Here is a 21,864-nt window from a genome sequence, read left to right on the forward strand (position 1 = left end):
ATGTTGCATGTTATAAGGGCAATCGCAGATGGAATAAGGCAAATATGCTATGGCCCCAATCCAACAGAAGAAAACCCATGCAGAAACAGGGGATTGCTTCTTCCTGGCTGAAAAGCTGGCATAGCATAAGACCAGGGCTTTTTTTTTGTAGAAGAAACTCCTTTGCATATTAGGCCACACACCGCCCTGATGTAGCCAATCCTCTTGGAGCTTACATTAGGCCCTGTAAGGAATTCTAGCAGGACCTCCTTTGCATATTAGGCCACGTCCCCCTGATGTAGCCAATCCTCTTGGAGCTTCCAGTAGGCCCTGTAAGAAGAGCCCGGTAAGGAATTCTAGCAGGACCTCCTTTGCATATTAGGCCACGCCCCCCTGATGTAGCCAATCCTCCTGGAGCTTCCAGTAGGCCCTGTATGAAGAGCCCTGTAAGGAATTCTAGCAGGACCTCCTTTGCATATTAGGCCATGCCCCCCTGATATAGCCAATCTTCTTGTAGCTTCCAGTAGGCCCTGTAAGAAGAGCCCAGTAAGGAATTCTAGCAGGACCTCCTTTGCATATTAGGCCACGCCCCCTTTGATGTAGCCAATCCTCTTGGAGCTTCTTGTAGGCCCTGTAAGAAGAGCCCTGTAAGCTCTTGGAGTATTGGCTGCATCAAAGGGGTGTGGCCTAATATGCAAAGGAATTCCTGCTACAAAAAAAGCCCTGCATAAGACAGTGTTTCCAAGTCTCTGCATCGGGACCCAAAAGTAGGTCATGGAGCCTCAGAGAGTGGGTTGCGGGTCAGATATTTCTCATGGCTGCGCCTGCTTTTTCACTGCTCTCTTGTATTTTGGAAACCAAGAGCTGACCCTGGAAACAGTATCTTCTGTGTCATAATTAGTTGGCGGTTTTCTTCCCTCTGCATGCATAAATTTTCCTCTTTCAATAAAAATAATCTTTCTTGGTTAAGCCACTGCCTGGTTTATTTCTGAGAGTTTCTCTGAGGGAAAAATTCCCCTAAAAGTTGGTAGAGAAATCTTGCTGTTACCCCCGCTCCCTTCACTAAGCAGATCTCCTCTAAGAGATCCCTCAAATTACTGGGAGATCCCCTCCCCAAACTCTGCCCCCTCCAGTCTCCACTTCCAGATCTCCAGGAATTTCCCAGGCTGGAGTTGGCAAGCCTAGACTGCTGGTCAGGGAACTGCAAAAAAGAAAACCCTTCCTGCACATAAAAACCTACCATCTCAGGAAGGAGAAAATGACACATGTTAGTGTTCCATTGGTATGATCTAGTTTAGGGGTGGCCAACCTGTGGCTCGGGAGCCACATGTGGCTCTTTCACACATATTGTATGGCTCTTAAAGCCCCCACCGCTCTGTTGGTAGGCTCGGAGAAGACATTTCTCTCTTTAAATCACTTCTGCAAGCCAAGCCAGCCAGCAGTTTGGAGAACGCATTTAAAGTCAAAGTTGCTTTCTTTCTACCTCTACCTCCCCTTCCCTCCCCATCTATTTTCCTTCCTCCCTCCTTCCCTTCCTCCTTCCCTCCTTCATCGCTGCTCTCAAACATCTGATGTTCATGCCTTGTAGCTCTCAAACATCTGACATTTATTCTATGTGGCTCTTACATTAAGCAAGTTTGGTCACCTCTGAGATAGATCAAGATGTGTAGCTGTGTTTGGGGAGGGACGGTGGCTCAGTGGTAGAGCACCTGCTTGGGAAGCAGAAGGTCCCAGGTTCAATCCCTGGCATCTCCAAAAAAGGGTCCAGGCAAATAGGTGTGAAAAACCTCAGCTTGAGACCCTGGAGAGCCGCTGCCAGTCTGAGAAGACCATACTGACTTTGATGGACCGAGAGTCTGATTCAGTATAAGGCAGCTTCATGTGTTCTTCATGTGTTCATGTGTGTTAGTTTGTCTGTAGCAGTAGAAAACAGTAAGAATCCAGTAGCACCTTAAGGACTGTATCTGAAGAAGTGGGCAGTGACTAATGAAAGCTCATACCCTACCACAAATTCTGAACATGGGAATTCTCTTTAATAGGGTTGTCAGGTCCTTACTGGCCACTGGGAGGGAATGGGAGGATGGGGTTACCAGATCCAGGTTGGGAAACTCCTGAAGATTTGGGACTGGAGCCTGGGGAGGGCAGGAGCTTCAGTGGAGTACAGTGCCCTAGAGCCCTTCCTTAGAATCATAGAGTTGGAAGGGACCTCCAGGGTCATCTAGTCCAACCCCCTGCATAATGCAGGAAACTCACAAATAACTCCCCCTAAATCCCTTTCTTCCTTCCTTTCTCCCTGCCTCCCTCAAACATCTGACATTCATGGCTTGTGGCTCTCAAAATCTGATGTTTATTCTATACATGGCTCTTACATGGAACAAGTTTGTCTACCCCTGAGCTGGTTAGTCCTCACCCCCACCTCCAGTGAGATGCTCACAGTCTCAGCTGTCCATGTGTGGGAAGGGCTGTCAGCGAGAAGCAGATAAATACCTTGCACACCAAATTGAGCGAAATAAATGTCTAACGTTCTTCTTGCTTTTTCAGTTCAAAGACAGAATTTGGGAGTTTGGGCCTTGCAGCTTCTTAACGTCGAATTTCAGATTCCTTGTCCTTATTATTGAACCATTTCAGAAACTTCCATGGCATTAAAGTTATTAAAAGGTGAAGAGTTGGACAGGTTAAAACAGCCATTGCTAGATTCCAGCTGGCTGCTGGCCTGACCGCTAGTTAATTCTAATGTGCTGGGCTTTTTTTGAGCAGGAATGCCCAGGAATGCAGTTCTGGCTGGCTTGGCATCAGGGGGTGTGGCCTAATTTGCAAATGAGTTCCTGCTGGGCTTTTTCAACGCAAAAATCCCTGCTGAGCCTGCTTTGGCGGGAAGGGCGGGATATAAATTTTTTTAAAAAAATTATTATTATTATTATATGTTCCTAATAGCTCTCCAAGTTCTGCAACAATGGAAACTAACAGAGGGCCTGGAAAGCGGGGGAGGAGAGGGGGAAATGGAGTGGAGATGTCCAACAGAGCCTGAGCTATACGTTGACTTAAAATGACTTAACCACTCGAACGGTTCCCACCCCCCACCCCCAGAGGTTACCTTGCCATATAAATTACTCCAGAAATGCAAAGAAGCACAAATTGGGCCCTTGGAGTTATAACGAAATGCAAAGACGGTTCCACATGGCAATGGAATCACATCACATCACAGTCAGGGAGGTGATCAAAGTGTTAATATAAATTCCAAGGTCACCTTGAAAGGCAGACTGTTTTGCGCATTAAAGGGCCTCTCGCAGGCGTTCTACATTATCCCTTAACTGCTGAGACTGACAGCGGAGAGAGGGGGGGGGGGAATCTATCTCGGCAGTTAAGTTTGGTTGGGGAAGAGGATTTCAGAACTGAAGACTGCGCCAGTTCATGCTGCTGGGACTATGCTACTAATCACAGACATGCTCAGAAATAATTCAGCCATGTAAACAGGGTCAAGTGCATCATTAGCACGGCAAGTTAGAGCATCACAGTTACACAGAGAGAGGCTTTTTTGGTGGTCGCCCCACTGCTTTCACTGCCACAGGAGGTGGTAGCAGCTTCAAGAACAGACAGCTTCAAGAGGGGATTGGATAAGCATATGGAGCAGAGGTCCATCAGTGGCTGTTAGCCACAGCGTATTGTTGGAACTGTCTATCTGGGGCAGTGATGTTTTGTATTCTTGATGCTTGAGAGGGGCACAGTGGGAGGGTTTCTAGTGTCCTGGCCCCACTGATGGACCTCCTGATGGCACTTGGGTTTTTTTGGCCACTGTGTGACACAGAGTGTTGGACTGGATGGGCCGTTGGCCTGATCCAACATGGCTTCTCTTACGTTCTCTTATATGTAAACTGCTCTGAGCCTGCCTTGGTGGGGAGGGATTTAAATCTTATAAATAAACAAATAAGTAAATAACAGAGCATCACCATTTGATGTCCCCAGTGCGATTATGTCACCTCTGTGTGATGTCATCACATTGGGGACGTTGCGTGTGGTGATGTCGCCCCATCCCCTACTGCTGGAAAGCTTCCTCCCACCCTCTGCGAGCGAGGAGGTGAGACCTGACAACCCTAACCCGGCCCTATGGGAGCCAGACGAGCAAGCAGGAACTCCTTTGCATATTAAGCCACACCCCCTGATGTAGCCAGTCCTCCTGGAGCTTACAGTAGGCCCTGTACTAACAGCCCTGTAAGCTCCAGGAGGATTGGCTACAACAGGGGGGCGTGGCCTAATATACAAAGGAGTTCCTGCTACAAAAAAAGCCCTGCAAAATAGGCCACAGCCAAGTTTCCTTTTCTCAGTTTCCACCCTGAGATATCACTGGTGGAGAACCGGGGTTCGTATTGGCGCTACAAATTTCAATTGCTTTCATTATCATCCTGACAGCGTCAACATGCTCCAATTGGGTCAAATGTTGATTTCCTTTGTCATGAAGCATGGAGATCAGCAAACGACACCTATTGTTGTGTTCCCCAAAGTGGCTGTGATAAAAGGAAACCCAGCCCCTTCCTCTGGCTGTGCAACTGGAACGTGGTCCATCCAGTTTCCTCTTGCACGGCGTTTCCTCTATTCCAGGCAATCCTGCCTTGCAATGGATCATTGGCTTTGTGTCCCAGAGTTGTACGTCGTAGGCTGGAATGCTGTGTGTGAGTTGCCATTCGTGGGATGCTTGCAATTGTTATACTGTTGAGAAACCCTCTGTCCTCATTTGACTGGACTGCTGGGAGAAAATGGATCTTTGCAGGGCCAGAATAACCTGCGGAGCATGTGACAGCACAGAGTCAGAAAACAAGCAGGCACGGCACCGTCTCCGGAAAGATGGATCCTGGATTCCAGAAGCTGATTTTGTTGCGCGACACAAATGCTTCAAGCTAAACAGAAGGAAGCCAAACATTTCGCAATGACTCCCCCACCGGAGTGTAGTTTTCTGTCCTGCCCTCGCCTAAGGACAAGTTCTCATTTATTCTTATTTCATTTTAACACTTGCAATAATCCTCTGTGTGAGGTTTTTATTATGTGCATCTCAGGGTTGAAAGTCACTTAAAATTTCTTATTGGAACTGTCTCTCTAGGGGGGGACTCAAAGCAGAAGATGGGGGGCACCACTGTATACTGGTACTCTATACCATCCTGTTTCAGCTGCCTTTCATTATAAGAAGAGCGCTGGTGAATCCGACCAATGGTTCTTTTAGTCCAGCATCCTGCCTCACACAATGGCCAACCAGTTCCTCTGGAGGGCCAATAACAGGGCATAGAGGCCGAAACCTTCATAAGAACATCAGGAGAGGCCTGCTGGATCAGACCAGTGGTCCATCTAGTCCAGCATCCTGCCTCACACAGTGGCCAACCAGTTCCTCTGGAGGGCCAATAACAGGGCATAGAGGCCGAAACCTTCATAAGAACATGAGAGCCCTGCTGGATCAGACCAGTGGTCCACCTAGTCCAGCATTCTCTGTCTCACACAGCAGCCAGCCAGTTCCTCTGGAGGGCCAGCAACAGGGCAGAGAGGCTGAGGCCTTCATTAGAACATCAGGAGAGCCTTGCTGAATCAGACCAGTGGTCCATCTAGTCCAGCATCCTGCCTCACACAGTGGCCAACCAGTTCCTCTGGACAGCCAGCAACAGGGCATAGAGGGGCCGAGGCCTTCCCCTGACGTTGCCTCCTGGCTCTTGGGTTCAGAGGTCTTAGTGCCACTGAATATGGAGGTTCCCCTCAATCACCATAGCTAGTAGCCGCTGAATCAGCCTAATCCCCTTTTAAAGCTGTCCATGCCTGTGCCCTGGTCTGGCAGTGAATTCTACATTTTAATCACTCGCTGTACAAAGAAATATTTCCTTTTGTCCATCCTGAATCTAGGGTTCATCAGCTTCATTGGATGCCTTTGAGTTCTAGTATTTGGGGGAAGGGAATAATTTTTTTTCCAGTTCTTTCCACTCTGTGCATCCCTGGTTGCTTCTTCTTCACACATTACAGTTGTCAGGGCTTTTTTTGAGCAGGAACGCACAGGAATGCAGTTCCGACAGGCTTAGCATCAGGGGTGTGGCCTAGTATGCAAATGAGTTCCTGATGTGTGAAATGAGTTCCTGTGTGAAATAATGCTGCTATCAGGGGTGTGTGGTATAATACGCAAATGAGTTCCAACTGGGCTTTTTCTACCAAAGGGTGGCCATAATTTCTTCAGGCCAGCCAGGGACACCTTGAGTGGGGAATAAATGTTTGTGCGCGCGCTGCCGAAAACAGGAAGTGACGTCACTTCCGGTGACATCATGCCACCGCCGGAAACATCATTCCCACCGCGCCACCTGCCAGAAGCAGGAAGTGACGTCACTTCCTGTTTTCGGCGGCACGCGCACAAACATTTATTCCCCCCTCAAGGTGTCCCAGGCCTGGCCTGTCGGTCACTTCCGGGTTCCTGTCCTGCATCTCGACCTGTGTTATTAGTGACAGGCTGCTTCGGCGGGCCGCCACGCCGGCCCCCTGGGTCCCAAAACGATGGGACCGATGCCACAGGGACGGGCTCGAAACACTCTATAACCCCTCAAAAGAACAGCAGTCTAGCTCACTTCCCCCAAGCCCTGCCGCCATAAGCCTCAAGGGGGCTCATTTTGCGGCATCTCCCGGCAGGAGGGTGGCACCCGCATGGGACACGTATCAAATGAAAGAGGGGGCGCAGGGCTATCAGAAACAGCCGACGGAGGGAGTCAGAAGCCCACCCCAATGGGGGATCCACACCCCGAAAGTGATGAAGGTGGCGCAAAAACACAGTGGCCCAAAAACTAGGGGCTATCAGGAGGTCCAGTAGTGGGGCCAGGACAAGAAGCCCTCCCACTGTTGCCCCCCACCAAGCACCAAAAAAAGAAAGGAAGGAGGGAGGGAGGGAGGGAGGGAGGGAGGGAGGAAGGAAGGAAGGGAGGAAGGAGGGAGGGAAGGGAGGAAGGAAGGAGGGAGGGAACTTCCTCATGGCATTCACACAGCCACAGTGTGCCGCAGAGAACACTGTAAACTCCCACCATAGACTGGTTTTGGAAACCTTCGGCAGCCATCATGTGAATAAGGGGAGGTAACAATCTCAGATGGCAAACTGAGGGAACAAAAGAACAGGGGGGAGAAAGACTGATTTGTTATGAACAGTCATAAAGCCTCTTTTGCAAAAAAAAATCAATGAGAACTGTGTGAAATGGATACTTGTGTAGGAAAACTACTTGGTGGATTGCGGGAGAGTGGGTGCCATGTTTCCATCTACTGGGCTGGCACTCTTGGAAACAGCAGCATACAGCAGTGGGAGGGAGTCTCAGAGTGGTCACAATCTCCTTTACATTCCCCCCCCCCCAAAAAAAACCAGACACCCTGTGAGGTAGGTGGGGCTGAGAGAGCTCTCACAGAAGCTGCCCTTTCAAGGACAACTCCTACGAGAGCTATGGCTGACCCAAGGCCATTCCAGCAGCTGCAAATGGAGGAATGGGGAATCAAACCCCGTTCTCCCAGATAAGAGTTTACACACTTAACCACTACACCAAACTGGCTCTCAACATTGTTATACTGAAGATAATTAAAAGCTGACAGCATTTAAAATAAATGTATATGTGTCATTTGGAGTCCTGTTTAGCCAAAGGCAAGCCATTGGGGGGAGGGGGGGGAGAGAATACAGCTCATACATAAAGTTACCAACCTCCAGGTGGGGCCTGGAGTTCTGGAATTACAAATGGTCTCTGAACTAGAGAGACCAGTTCCCCTGAAGGGAATGGGAATTTCAAAGGGCAGACTCCAGGGCATCATATCTCTGCTGCCTCCCTCCCCTCCTCTCCCCAAAACCTGCCTTCCCCAGGTACTGCCCCCAAATCTCCAAGAATTTGGCAACCCTAGTCATACATCACAGGAAATGGTAGTCAAGACAATATTGCAGCAACACACACGCACGGACACACAAAAACATCAAAATCCACAGTTTATTAAATGATTTGGCGTGCCCAATTCACGCCAGCTTTCTGTGCACATTCTGCTCTCTACACCTCATTCAGCATTTGAAGGGCATATAAGAGACAGAGAGAGTCCCTGGATAACAATTGCGCTGATCTCTTATAAAGGCCATTATATCCATTTAAACCAACAGATGGAACCATCAAGTAAATCATAGTGAAACATATACAAGGCCATAGAAGTCCCATCATATTGTTGATGTATTTCTCATCTTAATATCTTTTTTACCAAATAAAATATCAATTGTGAACCTCATTCCTGTCTCTTCTGTTTGTAACTACAGTTTGCAAATACATGCTACATGGAACTGCTGCAGCAACACATGGTCCTTAAAATGAAAATTTAAACTAAACAGCTCATTATGTCTCCATATGCATACTTTTCTCTGGAAGATGGTGACACTGGCTGTCTAAGCTATCACACACACACAAAAAAAGCCTACCCTGAACTCATGGCTTCCTGAGGATTACAATTCAATTTTCATTTTGCTAGAGCTCAGGGAATACTCTTGCAACCTATTGCATAATGAAGCTTAAACACTTGGTAAAGGAATTTTAGTATTTTCTCTTTAAACATCTGCATGAACCAGAACCAAATGACTTTTCTCCCATACAACATATTCTAAATATTTATCCTAGTGAGAAATGGATAGAAGCAACAAGGATTCCAAATGGTGCAGTAAAGGAAGGAAGGAGGGAGGGAAGGGAGGAAGAAAGGAAGGAGGGAGGGAGGGAAGGAAGGAAGGAAGGAAGGAGGGAGGGAGGGAAGGAAGGAGGGAGGGAGGGAAGGAAGAAAGGAAGGAGGGAGGGAGGGAAGGAAGAAAGGAAGGAGGGAGGGAGGGAAGGGAGGAAGGAGGGAAGGGAGGAAGGAGGGAGGGAAGGGAGGAAGAAAGGAGGGAGGGAGGAAGAAAGGAAGGAGGGAGGAAGGAAGGAAGAAAGGAAGGAGGGAGGGAAGGAGGGAAGGAAGGAAGGAGGGAGGGAGGAAGGGAGGAGGGAGGGAAGGAAGGAAGGAAGGAAGGAAGGAAGGAAGGAAGGAAGGAAGGGAGGGAGGGAAGGAAGGAAGGAAGGAGGGAGGGAGGAAGGAGGGAGGGAGGGAAGGAAGGAAGAAAGAAAGGAAGGAAGGAGGGAAGGAAGGAGGGAAGGAAGGAAGGCCGCCCCCTCCCGGCAGCCGCCCCCTCGCTTTCGGCCCCCTCCCTCCCAGCCTGCCTGCTTACCTTCTTCCAGGGCGGGTGGCGGGCTGGCGGCCTTCCTTCCTTCCTCCAGTGGAGGCCAGCGCGCGGCCCGGCGGCGGTGGCCGGGGAGGCGGCGGAGAGGCCGGCGCTGGTCGCTGGAGGCCCTCCAGCGACCAGCGCCGGCCTCTCCGCCGCCTCCCCGGCCTTTGCCTGCAGAGGAGGCCCCCGCGCGGGGCCCAGCGCCGGCCTCTCCGCTGCCTCCCCGGCCTCCGCCTGCAGTGGAGGCCTGCGCGCGGGGCCCGGTGGTGGCGGAGGCCGGGAAGGCGGCGGAGAGGCCGGAGCTGGTCGCTGGAGGCCCTCCAGCGACCAGCGCCGGCCTCTCCGCCGCCTCCCCGGCCTCCGCCACTGCCTCCGGGCCCCGCACACCGGCGGGGAAGGCGGCGAGTGAGGGAGGGAGCGTCCCCACGCAATGCGCAGAGCCCGCCACACCGCCGCCAATCGCCCTGCACACGCGCAGGGATGCTCCCTCCCTCACTCGCCGCCTTCCCCGCACGCGCGGCCCACCAGCTCTCTGGCTGGCTAAACTGGGATCTCTAATGGTCCCGGTATAGCCAGCCCGGGAGCCTGGAATTGAGGGCCAAAATCGGGACTGTCCCGGGCAACCGGGACGGTCCGGCCACCCTAATTGTGACTGAATCTCTTTCCAAACTCTGAGCATTCAAAAGGTTTCTCTCCTGTGTGGGTTCTCTGATGCCTTTGAAGAGTGCCACTGTGACTGAATCTCTTTCCACATACTGAGCATTCAAAAGGTTTCTCCCCTGTGTGGGTTCTCTGATGCCTTTGAAGAGTGCAACCTTTACTGAATCTCTTTCCACAATCTGTGCATTTAAAAGGTTTCTCCCCTGTATGAGTTCTTTGATGTTCTTGAAGATGTTCACACCGACTGAATCTCTTTTCACACTCTGTGCATTCAAAAGGTTTCTCTCCTGTGTGGGTTCTTTGATGCCTTTGAAGAATGCCACTCTGACTGAATCTCTCTCCACACTCTGTGCATTCAAAAGGTTTCTCCCCTGTGTGAGTTCTCTGATGCTTTTGAAGAGTGCAACTGTGACTGAATCTCTTTCCACACTCTGTGCATTCAAAAGGTTTCTCCCCTGTGTGAGTTCTTTGGTGGTTTTGAAGATGGCCACTCTGACTGAATCTCTTTCCACACTCTGAGCATTCAAAAGGTTTCTCTCCTGTGTGGGTTCTCTGATGCTGTTGAAGACTGCTCTTGTCGCTGAATGTCCTTCCACACACTGTGCATTCAAAAGGTTTCTCCCCTGTGTGAGTTCTCTGATGCTTTTGAAGAGTGCAACTGTGACTGAATCTCTTTCCACACTCTGTGCATTCAAAAGGTTTCTCCCCTGTGTGAGTTCTTTGGTGGTTTTGAAGATGGCCACTCTGACTGAATCTCTTTCCACACTCTGAGCATTCAAAAGGTTTCTCTCCTGTGTGGGTTCTCTGATGCTGTTGAAGATTGTCACTTTTAGTGAATCTCTTTCCACACTCTGTGCATTCAAAAGGTTTCTCCCCTGTGTGAGTTCTCTGATGCTTTTGAAGATGGCCACTCTGACTGAATCTCTTTCCACACTCTGAGCATTCAAAAGGTTTCTCCCCTGTGTGGGTCCTCTGATGCAGTTGAAGGTTGCCACTGTGATTAAATCTCTTTCCACACTGTGAGCATTCAAAAGGTTTCTCTCCTGTGTGGGTTCTTTGGTGGTTTTGAAGATGGCCACTCTGACTGAATCTCTTTCCACACTCTGAGCATTCAAAAGGTTTCTCCGCTGTGTGGGTTCTCTGATGCTGTTGAAGACTGTCACTCTGACTGAATCTCTTTCCACACACTGTGCATTCAAAAGGTTTCTCCCCTGTGTGAGTTCTCTGATGCTTTTGAAGAGTGCTACTGTTAGTGAATCTCTTTCCACACTCTGAGCATTCAAAAGGTTTCTCCCCTGTGTGAGTTCTCTGATGCTTTTGAAGAGTGCCACTGTTAGTGAATCTCTTTCCACACTCTGAGCATTCAAAAGGTTTCTCCCCTGTGTGGGTCCTCTGATGCAGTAGAAGGTTGCCACTGTGATTAAATCTCTTTCCACACTCTGAGCATTCAAAACGTTTCTCTCCTGTGTGGGTTCTCTGATGCTGTTTAAGACTGCTCTTGTCGCTGAATGTCTTTCCACACGCTAAGCATACAAAACGTTTCTCCCCTGTGTGGGTTCTTTGGTGGTTTTGAAGATGGCCACTCTGACTGAATCTCTTTCCACACTCTGAGCATTCAAAAGGTTTCTCCCCTGTGTGGGTTCTCTGATGCTGTTGAAGACTGTCACTCTGACTGAATCTCTTTCCACACTCTGAGCATTCAAAAGGTTTCTCCCCTGTGTGGGTTCTCTGATGCTGTTGAAGACTGTCACTCTGACTGAATCTCTTTCCACACACTGTGCATTCAAAAGGTTTCTCCCCTGTGTGAGTTCTCTGATGCTTTTGAAGAGTGCCACTGTTAGTGAATCTCTTTCCACACTCTGAGCATTCAAAAGGTTTCTCCCCTGTGTGGGTCCTCTGATGCAGTAGAAGGTTGCCACTGTGATTAAATCTCTTTCCACACTCTGAGCATTCAAAACGTTTTTCTCCTGTGTGGGTTCTCTGATGCTGTTTAAGACTGCTCTTGTCGCTGAATGTCTTTCCACACGCTAAGCATACAAAACGTTTCTCCCCTGTGTGGGTTCTCTGATGTTGGTGAAGAGTGCTACTCTGACTGAATCTCTTTCCACAATCTGTGCATTTAAAAGGTTTCTCCCCTGTATGAGTTCTTTGATGTTCTTGAAGATGTTCACACCGACTGAATCTCTTTTCACACTCTGTGCATTCAAAAGGTTTCTCTCCTGTGTGGGTTTTTTGATGCTGCTGAAGATTGCCATTCAACCCAAATATCTTTCCACCTGCTGAGCTTTCAAACTGTTTATCCTCTTTGTGAGTTCTTTGACGCTGCTGAAGCTTGCCATTCTGATTGAATTTCTTTCCACACTCCGAGCTTTCAAAAGATTTATCTCGTTTTTCTATTCTTTGGTTCACTAGAATCTGTGATCTATATCTGATGTCCTTTCCATACTTAATGGACTGACTCATCTCCGTTCTGTTGCGCTTGGGGAAAAGTACATTACGCCTTCTTCCATTTCTCTTCTCAACAAAATGGCTGTCCTTCTTTCTCTGGGGTCTGCCTCGATTCCTTACATTTCCTTTCGAGTCTTTATTAATAACTTCATCTGGCAAACGCAGCTGTAGTTCCTCACACTCCTCATTCATCTGATCATCCTTTGCTGGAAAAAAAATAGAAGCATTAGTACCTGGGAGGGTAGGTAAGGGCCATCTGTGTGACGGCCCCTTGGCCTCGTCACGCTTGACTAACCTTAACCAACCCACCTTTCCCCAGAACATTCCGGATTTAAGGATACCTTTCAAGAGCCACAGCTGAGCTCTTTCCCAGAAGGAGCTGCTGACTTTCCAAATTCCAGGCCCCAGAAGGCGTCCCTCCCACCTTGTCCAGTGGGGTTTATTATTCTACCAAACTAAGAGCTGCTTAAAAGTGAAGCAGAAACGTCCCATGGGCATTCCTTGCTTGTTGCCTTGACATAACCATGAAAGAAACCCAGTTTCTACCAGCTCACTTGGGAAGGAAAAGCTCTCCTGAGATCTTCTTGAGAAACTCTCCAGCCTTTCCTTGGATGTGAGCCAGCTATCTGTCTTCACCATAGTCTCTGTAGCAAAATTTTGGACTAAGGAAGCCGTGGCCATAAGAACATAAGAGAAGGCATTTTGGATCAGGCCAATGGCCCATCCAGTCCAACACTGTGTCACACAGTGGCCAATATATGTCTGTGTGTACATACACACACACACACACTCACATATATACTGTGGCTAGTAGCCACTGATGGACCTCTGCTCCATATTTTTATGCAATCCCCTCTTGAAGATGGCTATACTTGTAGCCACCACCTCTTTCTGTGGCAGTGAAGTCCACATGTTAATCACCCTTTGGGTGAAGTAGTACTTCCTTTTATCCGTTTTAACCGGACTGCTCAGCAATTTCATTGAATGCCCACGATTTCTTGAAATATGAGAAAGGGAGAAAAGGACTTCTCTACTTTCTCCATCCCATGCCATTTATCTATAAGGTATCCTGAATAAACGTTAGCAAAAGCAGACTTAGGTTGCTTCCCAGAAACCACTGCAACATGGCTATTCCTGTCTTTCCCACACAGGCAGTGCCTGGCTGCTGTCCCCTCCCCCCCCCCCCAGCTTACATTCCTTAAATTCTATGCTCTGTCTCTGGTTGAATGTCTAGAGATTAGTGTCACATCTCTCCTGTACAACCAGGGGCTCTGGTCTGGCTGACAACCAGTCGATGGGCAAAGTTTAAGGTTTTATAGTGCCATCATCGGGAAGGGTCTGACAACCGGCGCGCTCAAGAGATTCCCACAGGGAAGTTTTTATTTTGCAAAAAAAGGTATAAATTTTGTCAACGCTCCGTTGTGTGGCCGTCAAGAGAATTCTCTTTTCTGACTTCGGTTAAGCAGTGGACGCTGCGTTGAAGTTGTGTGCTCTGAGCTGGTCAGTTATTTTGCTGAAGGTTCAATCAAATACATTAGAGCATGCTTGTGTCTCCTTCTCTTCCTACCAAAACTTGGCTCTAGCCAGATCCCGTCCAGCCCGGTGAACTTAAGTGAGGCAGTACTCCAAGGGGAACCACCAGATAACATTTTTCCTCGCAACAGGCTCTCTTTTCATCCCTGTTTCTTTCTTAGAGAGGGAGAATGACGATTCTAATAGGGGAAGGGCAGAATCCAAGCAAGAATAAAAGAATAATCTACCCCACATTTCCTCACTTTGTCCATCTCCCTTCCCAACAGCTGCTTTCTCGACATACCTTGCCGCCCTCTATCTTTCCCTTTCCACCCCATCCCCCCATCCTGGGTCACAACACTGGCTTACAGCAGATTTCTAGCTGTCAAGCATGCATATTTTATGTGCCATGAAAGTCCACAAGATACAGAGCAGAACACCACTCTGGCCTGCCCTCCCCAACCTTTACAACTAAAGGGTGCATAATAGAGCCATCTGGCCAAAGAATGTTTCGGTTAGCCTTGCAGAAACAGTGGAAGGTGCCTCTCTCCCAGATTCACACAGCCAGGTCCTATCTGCTCTCAGAGAAAGTGTGAGAAAGGGAGATGTTTGTATTAGCTTGCATTCTTTAGTCATAAAAGAGATACTAGCCTTTGAACCCGTGACTCAAATTGCACCTGTATGTTATCCTTTTGAAGTTTTCCTATAAAGTAACGATTCGAATCTGTATCCGTCATTACTTCCAAGGGTTTGTCCTTGACAAAGCTATGGAGTTTTTACATAAGAACATAAGAGAAGCCAGGTTGGATCAGGCCAATAGCACATCCAGTCCAACACCTGTGTCACATAAGAACATAAGAGAAGCAATGTTGGATCAGGCTAATGGCCCATCCAGTCCAACACTCTGTGTCACAAAAGAACATAAGAGAAGCCATATTGGATCAGGCCAATGGCCCATCCAGTCCAACACTCTGTGTCACATAAGAACATAAGAGAAGCCATGTTGGATCAGGCCAATGGCCCATCAACAACAACAACAACAAAGTTTTATTTGTATCCCACCCTCCCCGCCGGAGCAGGCTCAGGGCGGCTAACAGCACCATTCAAGTTTCAATTATACAGAGATGAATAAAATCACATTCAAACATTATAAACATTTCAATTAAAATTCTGGTTAAGTCTTTAAAAATTAATTTAAATTAAATTGATAAAAGTGCTAATACTATGTTTGTTTTTTATGATGGCGGTTTTCATTAGCAATTTCCTTTTTCATCAGCGAAAGCCAGTCGGAAGAGGAAGGTCTTGCAGGCCCTGCGGAATTGTTCAAGATCCCGCAGGGCCCGCATTTCCTCTGGAAGTTGGATCCATAGGCTCGGGGCTATAGAGGAGAAGGCCCGGTTACGGGTGCTTTGCAGCTTCACCTCTCTCGGTCCGGGGGAAGTCAACAAGTTTTTCCCGGCTGACCTCAGTGCTCTCTGGGGTTCATATGGGGAGAGACGGTCCCTAAGGTAGACAGGTCCTCGACCATATAGGGCTTGAAAGCTAATGACCAGCACTTTGTAACGGACCCGGTATATAACTGGCAGCCAGTGCAGTTCTCGCAGTCCAGGCTGTATGTGCTCCCATTTAGGAAGCCCCAACAACAGTCTAGCCGCTGCATTCTGCACCAGCTGCAGCTTCCGGGTTCGGTACAGAGGCAGCCCCATGTAGAGGGCATTGCAGTAATCCAGTCTCGAGGTGACCGTTGCATGAAGCACCGTTGCCAGATCTTGGTGCTCTAGGAAGGGAGCCAACTGCTTTGCCCGCCTTAGATGGAAAAAGGCTGACTTGGCAGTGGCTGCAATCTGGGCCTCCATTGATAGTGAAGGCTCCAGTAAAACTCCCAGGCTCTTAACCCGTCGAAGACCGGGAGAGGTATTTCCCCTTCCCGAGCGCCCCGACCCAGACAAAGGACTTCTGTCTTCGCTGGATTCAATTTCAGCCCGCTCCTCCTCAACCAAGTTGCCATATCCTGCATGGCCCGGTCTAAATTCTCTGGGACGCAGTCAGGCCGGCCGTCCATCAGCAGGTAGAGTTGGGTGTCATCTGCATATTGATGGCACCCAAGTCCATGTCTCCTGGCAATCTGGGCAAGGGGGCGCATATAGATATTAAATAGCATTGGTGAGAGAACTGCCCCCTGAGGCACTCCACAATCCAGTGTGCGCCTCTGGGACCGCTCGCCCCCAACTGCCACCCTTTGTCCCCGATCCTCGAGGAAGGAGGAGAGCCATTGTAGGGCAGACCCCCTCTCCCCTACATCGGCGAGGCGGCGGGTCAGTAGCCGATGGTCGACCGTGTCGAACGCGGGCGACTGGTCCAGCAACATCAGCACCGCCACACCGCCCCGATCCAGGTGCCGTTGGAGATCATCCAGTCCAACACTCTGTGTCACAAAAGAACATAAGAGAAGCCATGTTGGATCAGCCAATGGCCCATCCAGTCCAACACTCTGTGTCACAAAACAACATAAGAGAAGCCATGTTCGATCAGGTCAGTGGACCATCCAGTCCAACACTCTGTGTCACATAAGAGAAGCCATGTTGGATCAGGTCAGTGGCCCATCCAGTCCAACACTCTGTGTCACATAAGAACATAAGAGAAGCCATGTTGGATCAGGCCAGTGGCCCATCCAGTCCAACACTCTGTGTCACATAAGAACATAAGAGAAGCCATATTGGATCAGGTCAGTGGCCCATCCAGTCCAACACTCTGTGTCACACAGTGGCCAAAATTTTATATATATATATATATATATATACACATACATACACACACACACACACTGTGGCTAATAGCCGCTGATGGACCTCTGCTCCATATTTTTATCCAACCCCCTCCTGAAGCTGGTTATGCTTGTAGCCGCCACCACCTCCTGCGACAGTGAATTCCACATGTTAATCACCCTTTGGGTGAAGAAGGACTTCCTTTTATCCATTTTATACAATAAAGCAACTTTTGATTCAATAACAAAAGCTTGATTATTGAGAAATATCGCTGCTTGACACCAGCACCCGTTGTATTTCTCCGCATAATGGGCCTTATTACTGAATCCCAGCTAGTATAAGGGGATTCAGTAATAATCATTTCCAGATCACAGTCAGAGCAAATGTTCGTAATACCGTCCAGGGAAAACGTATGTTAAAAAGGCTGGCAACAGAGAAATGAGGATCTCGCCCCTTCTGGAGACTTTCTGAGGGCCTCTCATCCCACCTTCACCTCAGTCCAGGACCCCTTCTCTAGCTTGGGTGACAACTACACCACCGGCCACCGTTGCCTCTGGGCAAGTAACGCGACAGGGAATCAAAACAGCATATTGCTGTTCAGTGTTTTGATTCATGCCTCATCACAATGGCGGAATTCACACCTTTCGCGCCTATAAAAGGTCCTTACCCAGAGAGGCCAAATTCCCATAGTTCTCCAGCATGACTTCCCTGTACAGAGCTCTTTGGTCCGGATCCAGCAGGGCCCACTCTGCCTCCGTGAAAGGGACGGACACCTCCTCAAAGGAAAAGGGACCCTGGAAGAAAAAGCAGATTCCCTCCTCATCAGAGGTCAGGCCAGGCAGAGACTGCACACTGGAAGGGAGTATCTGGGAAGGTTCGGAAAGTAAGGCTTGGGGGAATGGCATGCAGACCCTCTCTTACTCAGAAACCTTCTAGAAACTGAAGGAGCAAAAGTTCCCCTGAGAAAGGAGGAGGGGCCCAGGTTGTCCTCTGCACATCTCATCTCTCCTACCTGGATTGGAGGTGCAGCAGCCGTTTCCACCCCTCTGAAAAGACGACGGCTCAACAGCCTCTCTCCACTGCCTGTTCCTGAGACAAAGGAGGAATGAGGAGTGTTTTCTGAGACTTGCTATTCCATTGGCTTGTTTGTACCTTGCTTCGTGCCCCCCCCTCCCAGGGATGTGAAACCTGGCCCTCTGTTCACTCACCGCGTTTTTAATGAAGAAAAGAGCTGTGTTTCCCAAAAGCTGACGTTACAATAAAATCTGTTAGTCTAAAAGGTGCTACTGGCCTCTTTTCAAATTTTAAAATACTTTATACTAAATTCTGGGACCTGAAAGCCTCAAGCATTACAAAGGCTGCTGATGTATTTCGGAGGGGGTGGAAATGACGCTGCGCGACACATCACTGTTACGTTGGCCCACAAGTGACTTGAGCGCATCTAGAGACTCAAAGGCAGAAGAAGAAGAGACTGGATTTATACCCCGCCCTTCACTCAGGGTCTCAGAGTGGCTTACAATCTCATTCCCTTCCACTCCCCAGAACAGGCACCTGTGGGGTAGGAGGGGCTGAGAGAGCTCTGACAGAAACCAGTCTTGAGAGAACAGCTCTGAGAGAACTCGACTGACCCAAAGTGACCCAGCAGCTGCATGTGGAGGAGTGGGGAATCAGACTACGTCTCCCAGATTAGAGTCCACGCTCTTAACCAATACACTACACTGACTAATACAAATGAGTTTTCAGAGTGTGCCTTCACAAACATGTTTTCAGCCAGATGCGACATCTGGAACATTTCAAGGAAATTTGCACCTGCTGGAATGGCCTTGAGTCAGCTATAGCTCTGGCAGAGGTTGTCCTTGAAAGCTCAGCTGCCGTGAGAGCCCTCTCAGCCCCACCCACCTCACAGGGTGTCTGTTTTGGCAGAGGAAGATAAAGGAGATTATAGGCCACTTTGAGCATCTGTCTTGAAAGGGCAGCTTCTGGGAGAGCTGTCTCAGCCCCACCCACCTCACAGGGTGTCTGTTGTGGGGGAGGAAGGGAAAGGAGATTGTAGGCCACTCTGAGCCTCTGTCCTTGAAAGTGCAGCTACTGTGAGAGCCCTCTCAGCCCCACCCACCTCACAGGGTGTCTGTTGTGGGGGAGGAAGGGAAAGGAGATTGTAGGCCGCTCTGAGCCTCTGTCCCTGAAAGGGCAGCTGCTATGGGAGCCCTCTCAGCACCACCCACCTCACAGGGTGTCTGTTGTGGGGGAGGAAGGGAAAGGAGATTGTAGGCCGCTCTGAGCCTCTGTCCTTGAAAGGGCAGCTGCTCTGAGAGCCCTCTCAGCCCCACTCACCTCACAGGGTGTCTGTTGTGGGGGAGGAAGGGGAAGGAGATAAAGGAGATTGTAGGCCGCTCTGAGTCTGATTCAGAGAGAAGGGTGGGGTATAAATCTGCAGTTCTTCTTCTTCTGTCCCACTTCCTAACTATCTGGCAGAGGTTGTCCTTGAAAGGGAAGCTGCTGGGAGAGCCCTGTCAGCCCCACCCACCTCACAGGGAGTCTGTTGTGGGGGAGGAAGGGAAAGGAGATTGTAGGCTGCTCTGAGACTCTGTCCTTGAACGGGCAGCTGCTGGGAGAGCCCTCTCAGCTCCACCCACCTCAAAGGGTGTCTGTTGTGGAGGAGGAAGGGAAAGGAGATTGTACGCTGCTCTGAGCCTCTGTCCTTGAAAGGGCAGCTGCTGTGGGAGCCCTCTCAGCCCCACCCACCTTACAGGGTGTCTGTTGTGGAGGAGGAAGGGAAAGGAGATTGTGAGCCGCTCTGAGACTCTTCGGAGTGGAGGGCAGAATATAAATCCAATATCTTCATCTACCTCACAGGGTGTCTGTTGTGGGGGAGGAAGAGAAAGGAGATTGTGAGCCGCTCTGAGACTCCACAGCGTGGAGGGCAGGATATAAATCCAATATCTTCTTCTACCTCACAGGGTGTCTGTTGTGGGGGAGGAAGGTAAAGGAGATTGTGATCCGCTCTGAGACTCCTCGGAATGGAGGGCAGGATATAAATCCAATATCTTCTTCTTCTTCTTCTGACCTCTGTTTTTGCCTAGCAACTGTCTCTTTGTCACCGCTAGAACCTACTTCTGCCTGGTCTCAGAGAGAGTCAAGGCCATAGGCGTGTCTGCTGATGTGTGCACCTGCAAAAGGGGCGTGGGAATGGGTTTTGGCGGGAGGGATGGCTTCCTTGCGCCTTCGTATTCAAGCGGGTAACGGCGAGAGGAGAAAGGTATAAGACAGGGTGAGTCTCCACCGTGATTAGTTTTCACAAGAACCGTCTTCCTTGCGAATGTCAGTATATCAATAAAAGCCATATCACCTAATGACGAGTATTAGCAACTGAACGACCATATTTTAACTCTGGGCTGTGTGGGAAAACATTTAAATCCCACCCCCACCCCACCCCCGAACTCTCTAGGCAACAAATTCATGGGGTGCCCCAATGGTATATAGCAGGGGTGGCCAATGGTAGCTCTCCAGATGTTTTTTTGCCTACAACTCCCATCAGCCCCAGCAAGCATGGCCAATGGCTGGGGCTGATGGGAGTTTTAGGCAAAAAACTTCTGGAGAGCTACCGTTGGCCACCACTGGTATATAGGCACAAAAGGCCCTTACCACAAGGGAGGGCATCTTGGACACGCTCCACAGCCTGCGCCCTCTGCCCTTGCTCCAAGGAAGCTCCTTCCGCCTCAGGGAACGTAGCTTCTTTCTTCCTGGATGAGGCCCACATCTGAAAAAGCAGCCAGGGAGGGGGGGGGGGGTAAGAGACTCGATGGAAAAGAGGCCAAGGAATGGATCCTGCCCCACTCCCCGACTCTGCACCCTTCCATCAGGAGACCTGGAGAGTTACTTGCAGCGATCAGGAATCCTCTAGAAGAAAATCTGGCAGGGAACCTTTAGAAAAAGGCCAGGTATCATTGCTTGAATTGGACGTATTGGAGGCAACCCCCTCACCTGTCCTGCCTGCCTCTTCTCCTCTGCCTGACTCAGGAGGAAACCTTCGGCCAGGGCCACCGCCTGGGAACTGGTCTCCGGCCCACATCCTCTGACCCAGCCCTGCATTTCCTGGGGCAGGAGAGTCAGGAACTGCTCCAGGATCACCAGGTCCACGATCTGCTTCTTGGTGTGCCTCTCCGGCTCCAGCCACTGGCTGCAAAGTCCATGGAGCTGGCTGCAAACCTCTCGGGGCCCATCGGCCTCATGGTAGCGGAACTGCCGGAAGCGTAGGCTGTGCGCATCTGAGGTCACGGTGTCCTTAGCCAGGCTCTCTGGCCCAGCCCTTTCCCGGAATTCAACACCACTCCCAGCTTGGAGGAGAAAGGGGCTTTTCCTTGCTCTCTTGCCAGTCCCAGGTCTTTCTGGATCCTGCTCTTCCATCTTCTGCTCCTTCTGTGGAGTCACCTCCATCTGTGGAAAGATGCCTTCGTTCACTTGACTCTGAAGAGAGGCTTCTCTCTGGGGAAAAGGAGAGACACAAACACTAACGTGTCACAAGGAAAATGGAGACTGGAGATACACCACCCGAAATCACAAACCTACATACGCTCAGGGGACACCTGAGAATTGCCCTGGCCAATCAGGACAAAAGAGTTCCTTGTGGTTTGTAGATCGGATTTAATATTATTCTGCTGTATCACATGCCAAGGGATTTTAGATGTGCCACCTTGTTTTTGGGGGGAAGTTAAGAGACTCTGTTGCCTTCTTAGAGATGTTACAAGCTGAGCCTCTCATTCCTTTGGCTCCGTCTGTCGTGGGGCCTAATTCCTGTGGGAAACCAGAAGCACCAGAGGGACCGGTGACCCCCTTACTATCTCAGGCATCTCTTCAAAAGGCCAGAAGTGTTAGGTGAGAACTCTGTCCCAGCACCCATGAAGGGGGGGGGACCCAACTCACCGTGGCAGAAGGACCCTTAGAATCATAGAGTTGGAAGGGACCTCCAGGGTCATCTAGTCCAACCCCCTGCACAATGCAGGAAACTCACAAACACCTCCCCCTAAATTCACAGGATCTTCATTGCTGTCAGATGGCCATCTAGCCTCTGTTGAGAAACCTCCAAGGAAGGAGAGCCCACCACCTACCCAGGATCAAGCCTGTTCCACTGAGGAATCGCTGTAACGGTCAGGAAGTTCTTCCTAATGTTGAGCCGGAAACTCTTTTGATTTAATTTCAACCCATTGGTTCTGGTCCTGCTTTCTGAGGCCACAGAAAACCTCATCTGCCACGTTGACGCCCACTCACCCAGCCTCAACAAATCCTTTTGGA

At 49.7% G+C, this 21,864-nt stretch overlaps 1 protein-coding gene across 1 annotated transcript; it reads right to left on the bottom strand.

The window, feature by feature from the left end:
- Positions 1–9,865: 9,865 nt before the first annotated feature.
- LOC132589222 (oocyte zinc finger protein XlCOF6-like) lies at positions 9,866–20,921 on the bottom strand (the record flags this gene model as incomplete). Its single annotated transcript, XM_060261907.1, has 7 exons — positions 20,557–20,921; positions 20,218–20,332; positions 17,585–17,661; positions 17,240–17,366; positions 13,330–13,364; positions 11,386–11,695; positions 9,866–11,307 (listed from the first exon to the last, which is right to left on the bottom strand). Coding segments are annotated over exons 1-7 (2,214 nt in total), but the record flags the coding sequence as incomplete, so codon positions are not given.
- Between the last annotated feature and the right edge of the window lie 943 nt (positions 20,922–21,864).

Source organism: Heteronotia binoei, chromosome 21 (genome assembly GCF_032191835.1).
Source record: "Heteronotia binoei isolate CCM8104 ecotype False Entrance Well chromosome 21, APGP_CSIRO_Hbin_v1, whole genome shotgun sequence".
NCBI lineage: Eukaryota > Metazoa > Chordata > Lepidosauria > Squamata > Gekkonidae > Heteronotia > Heteronotia binoei.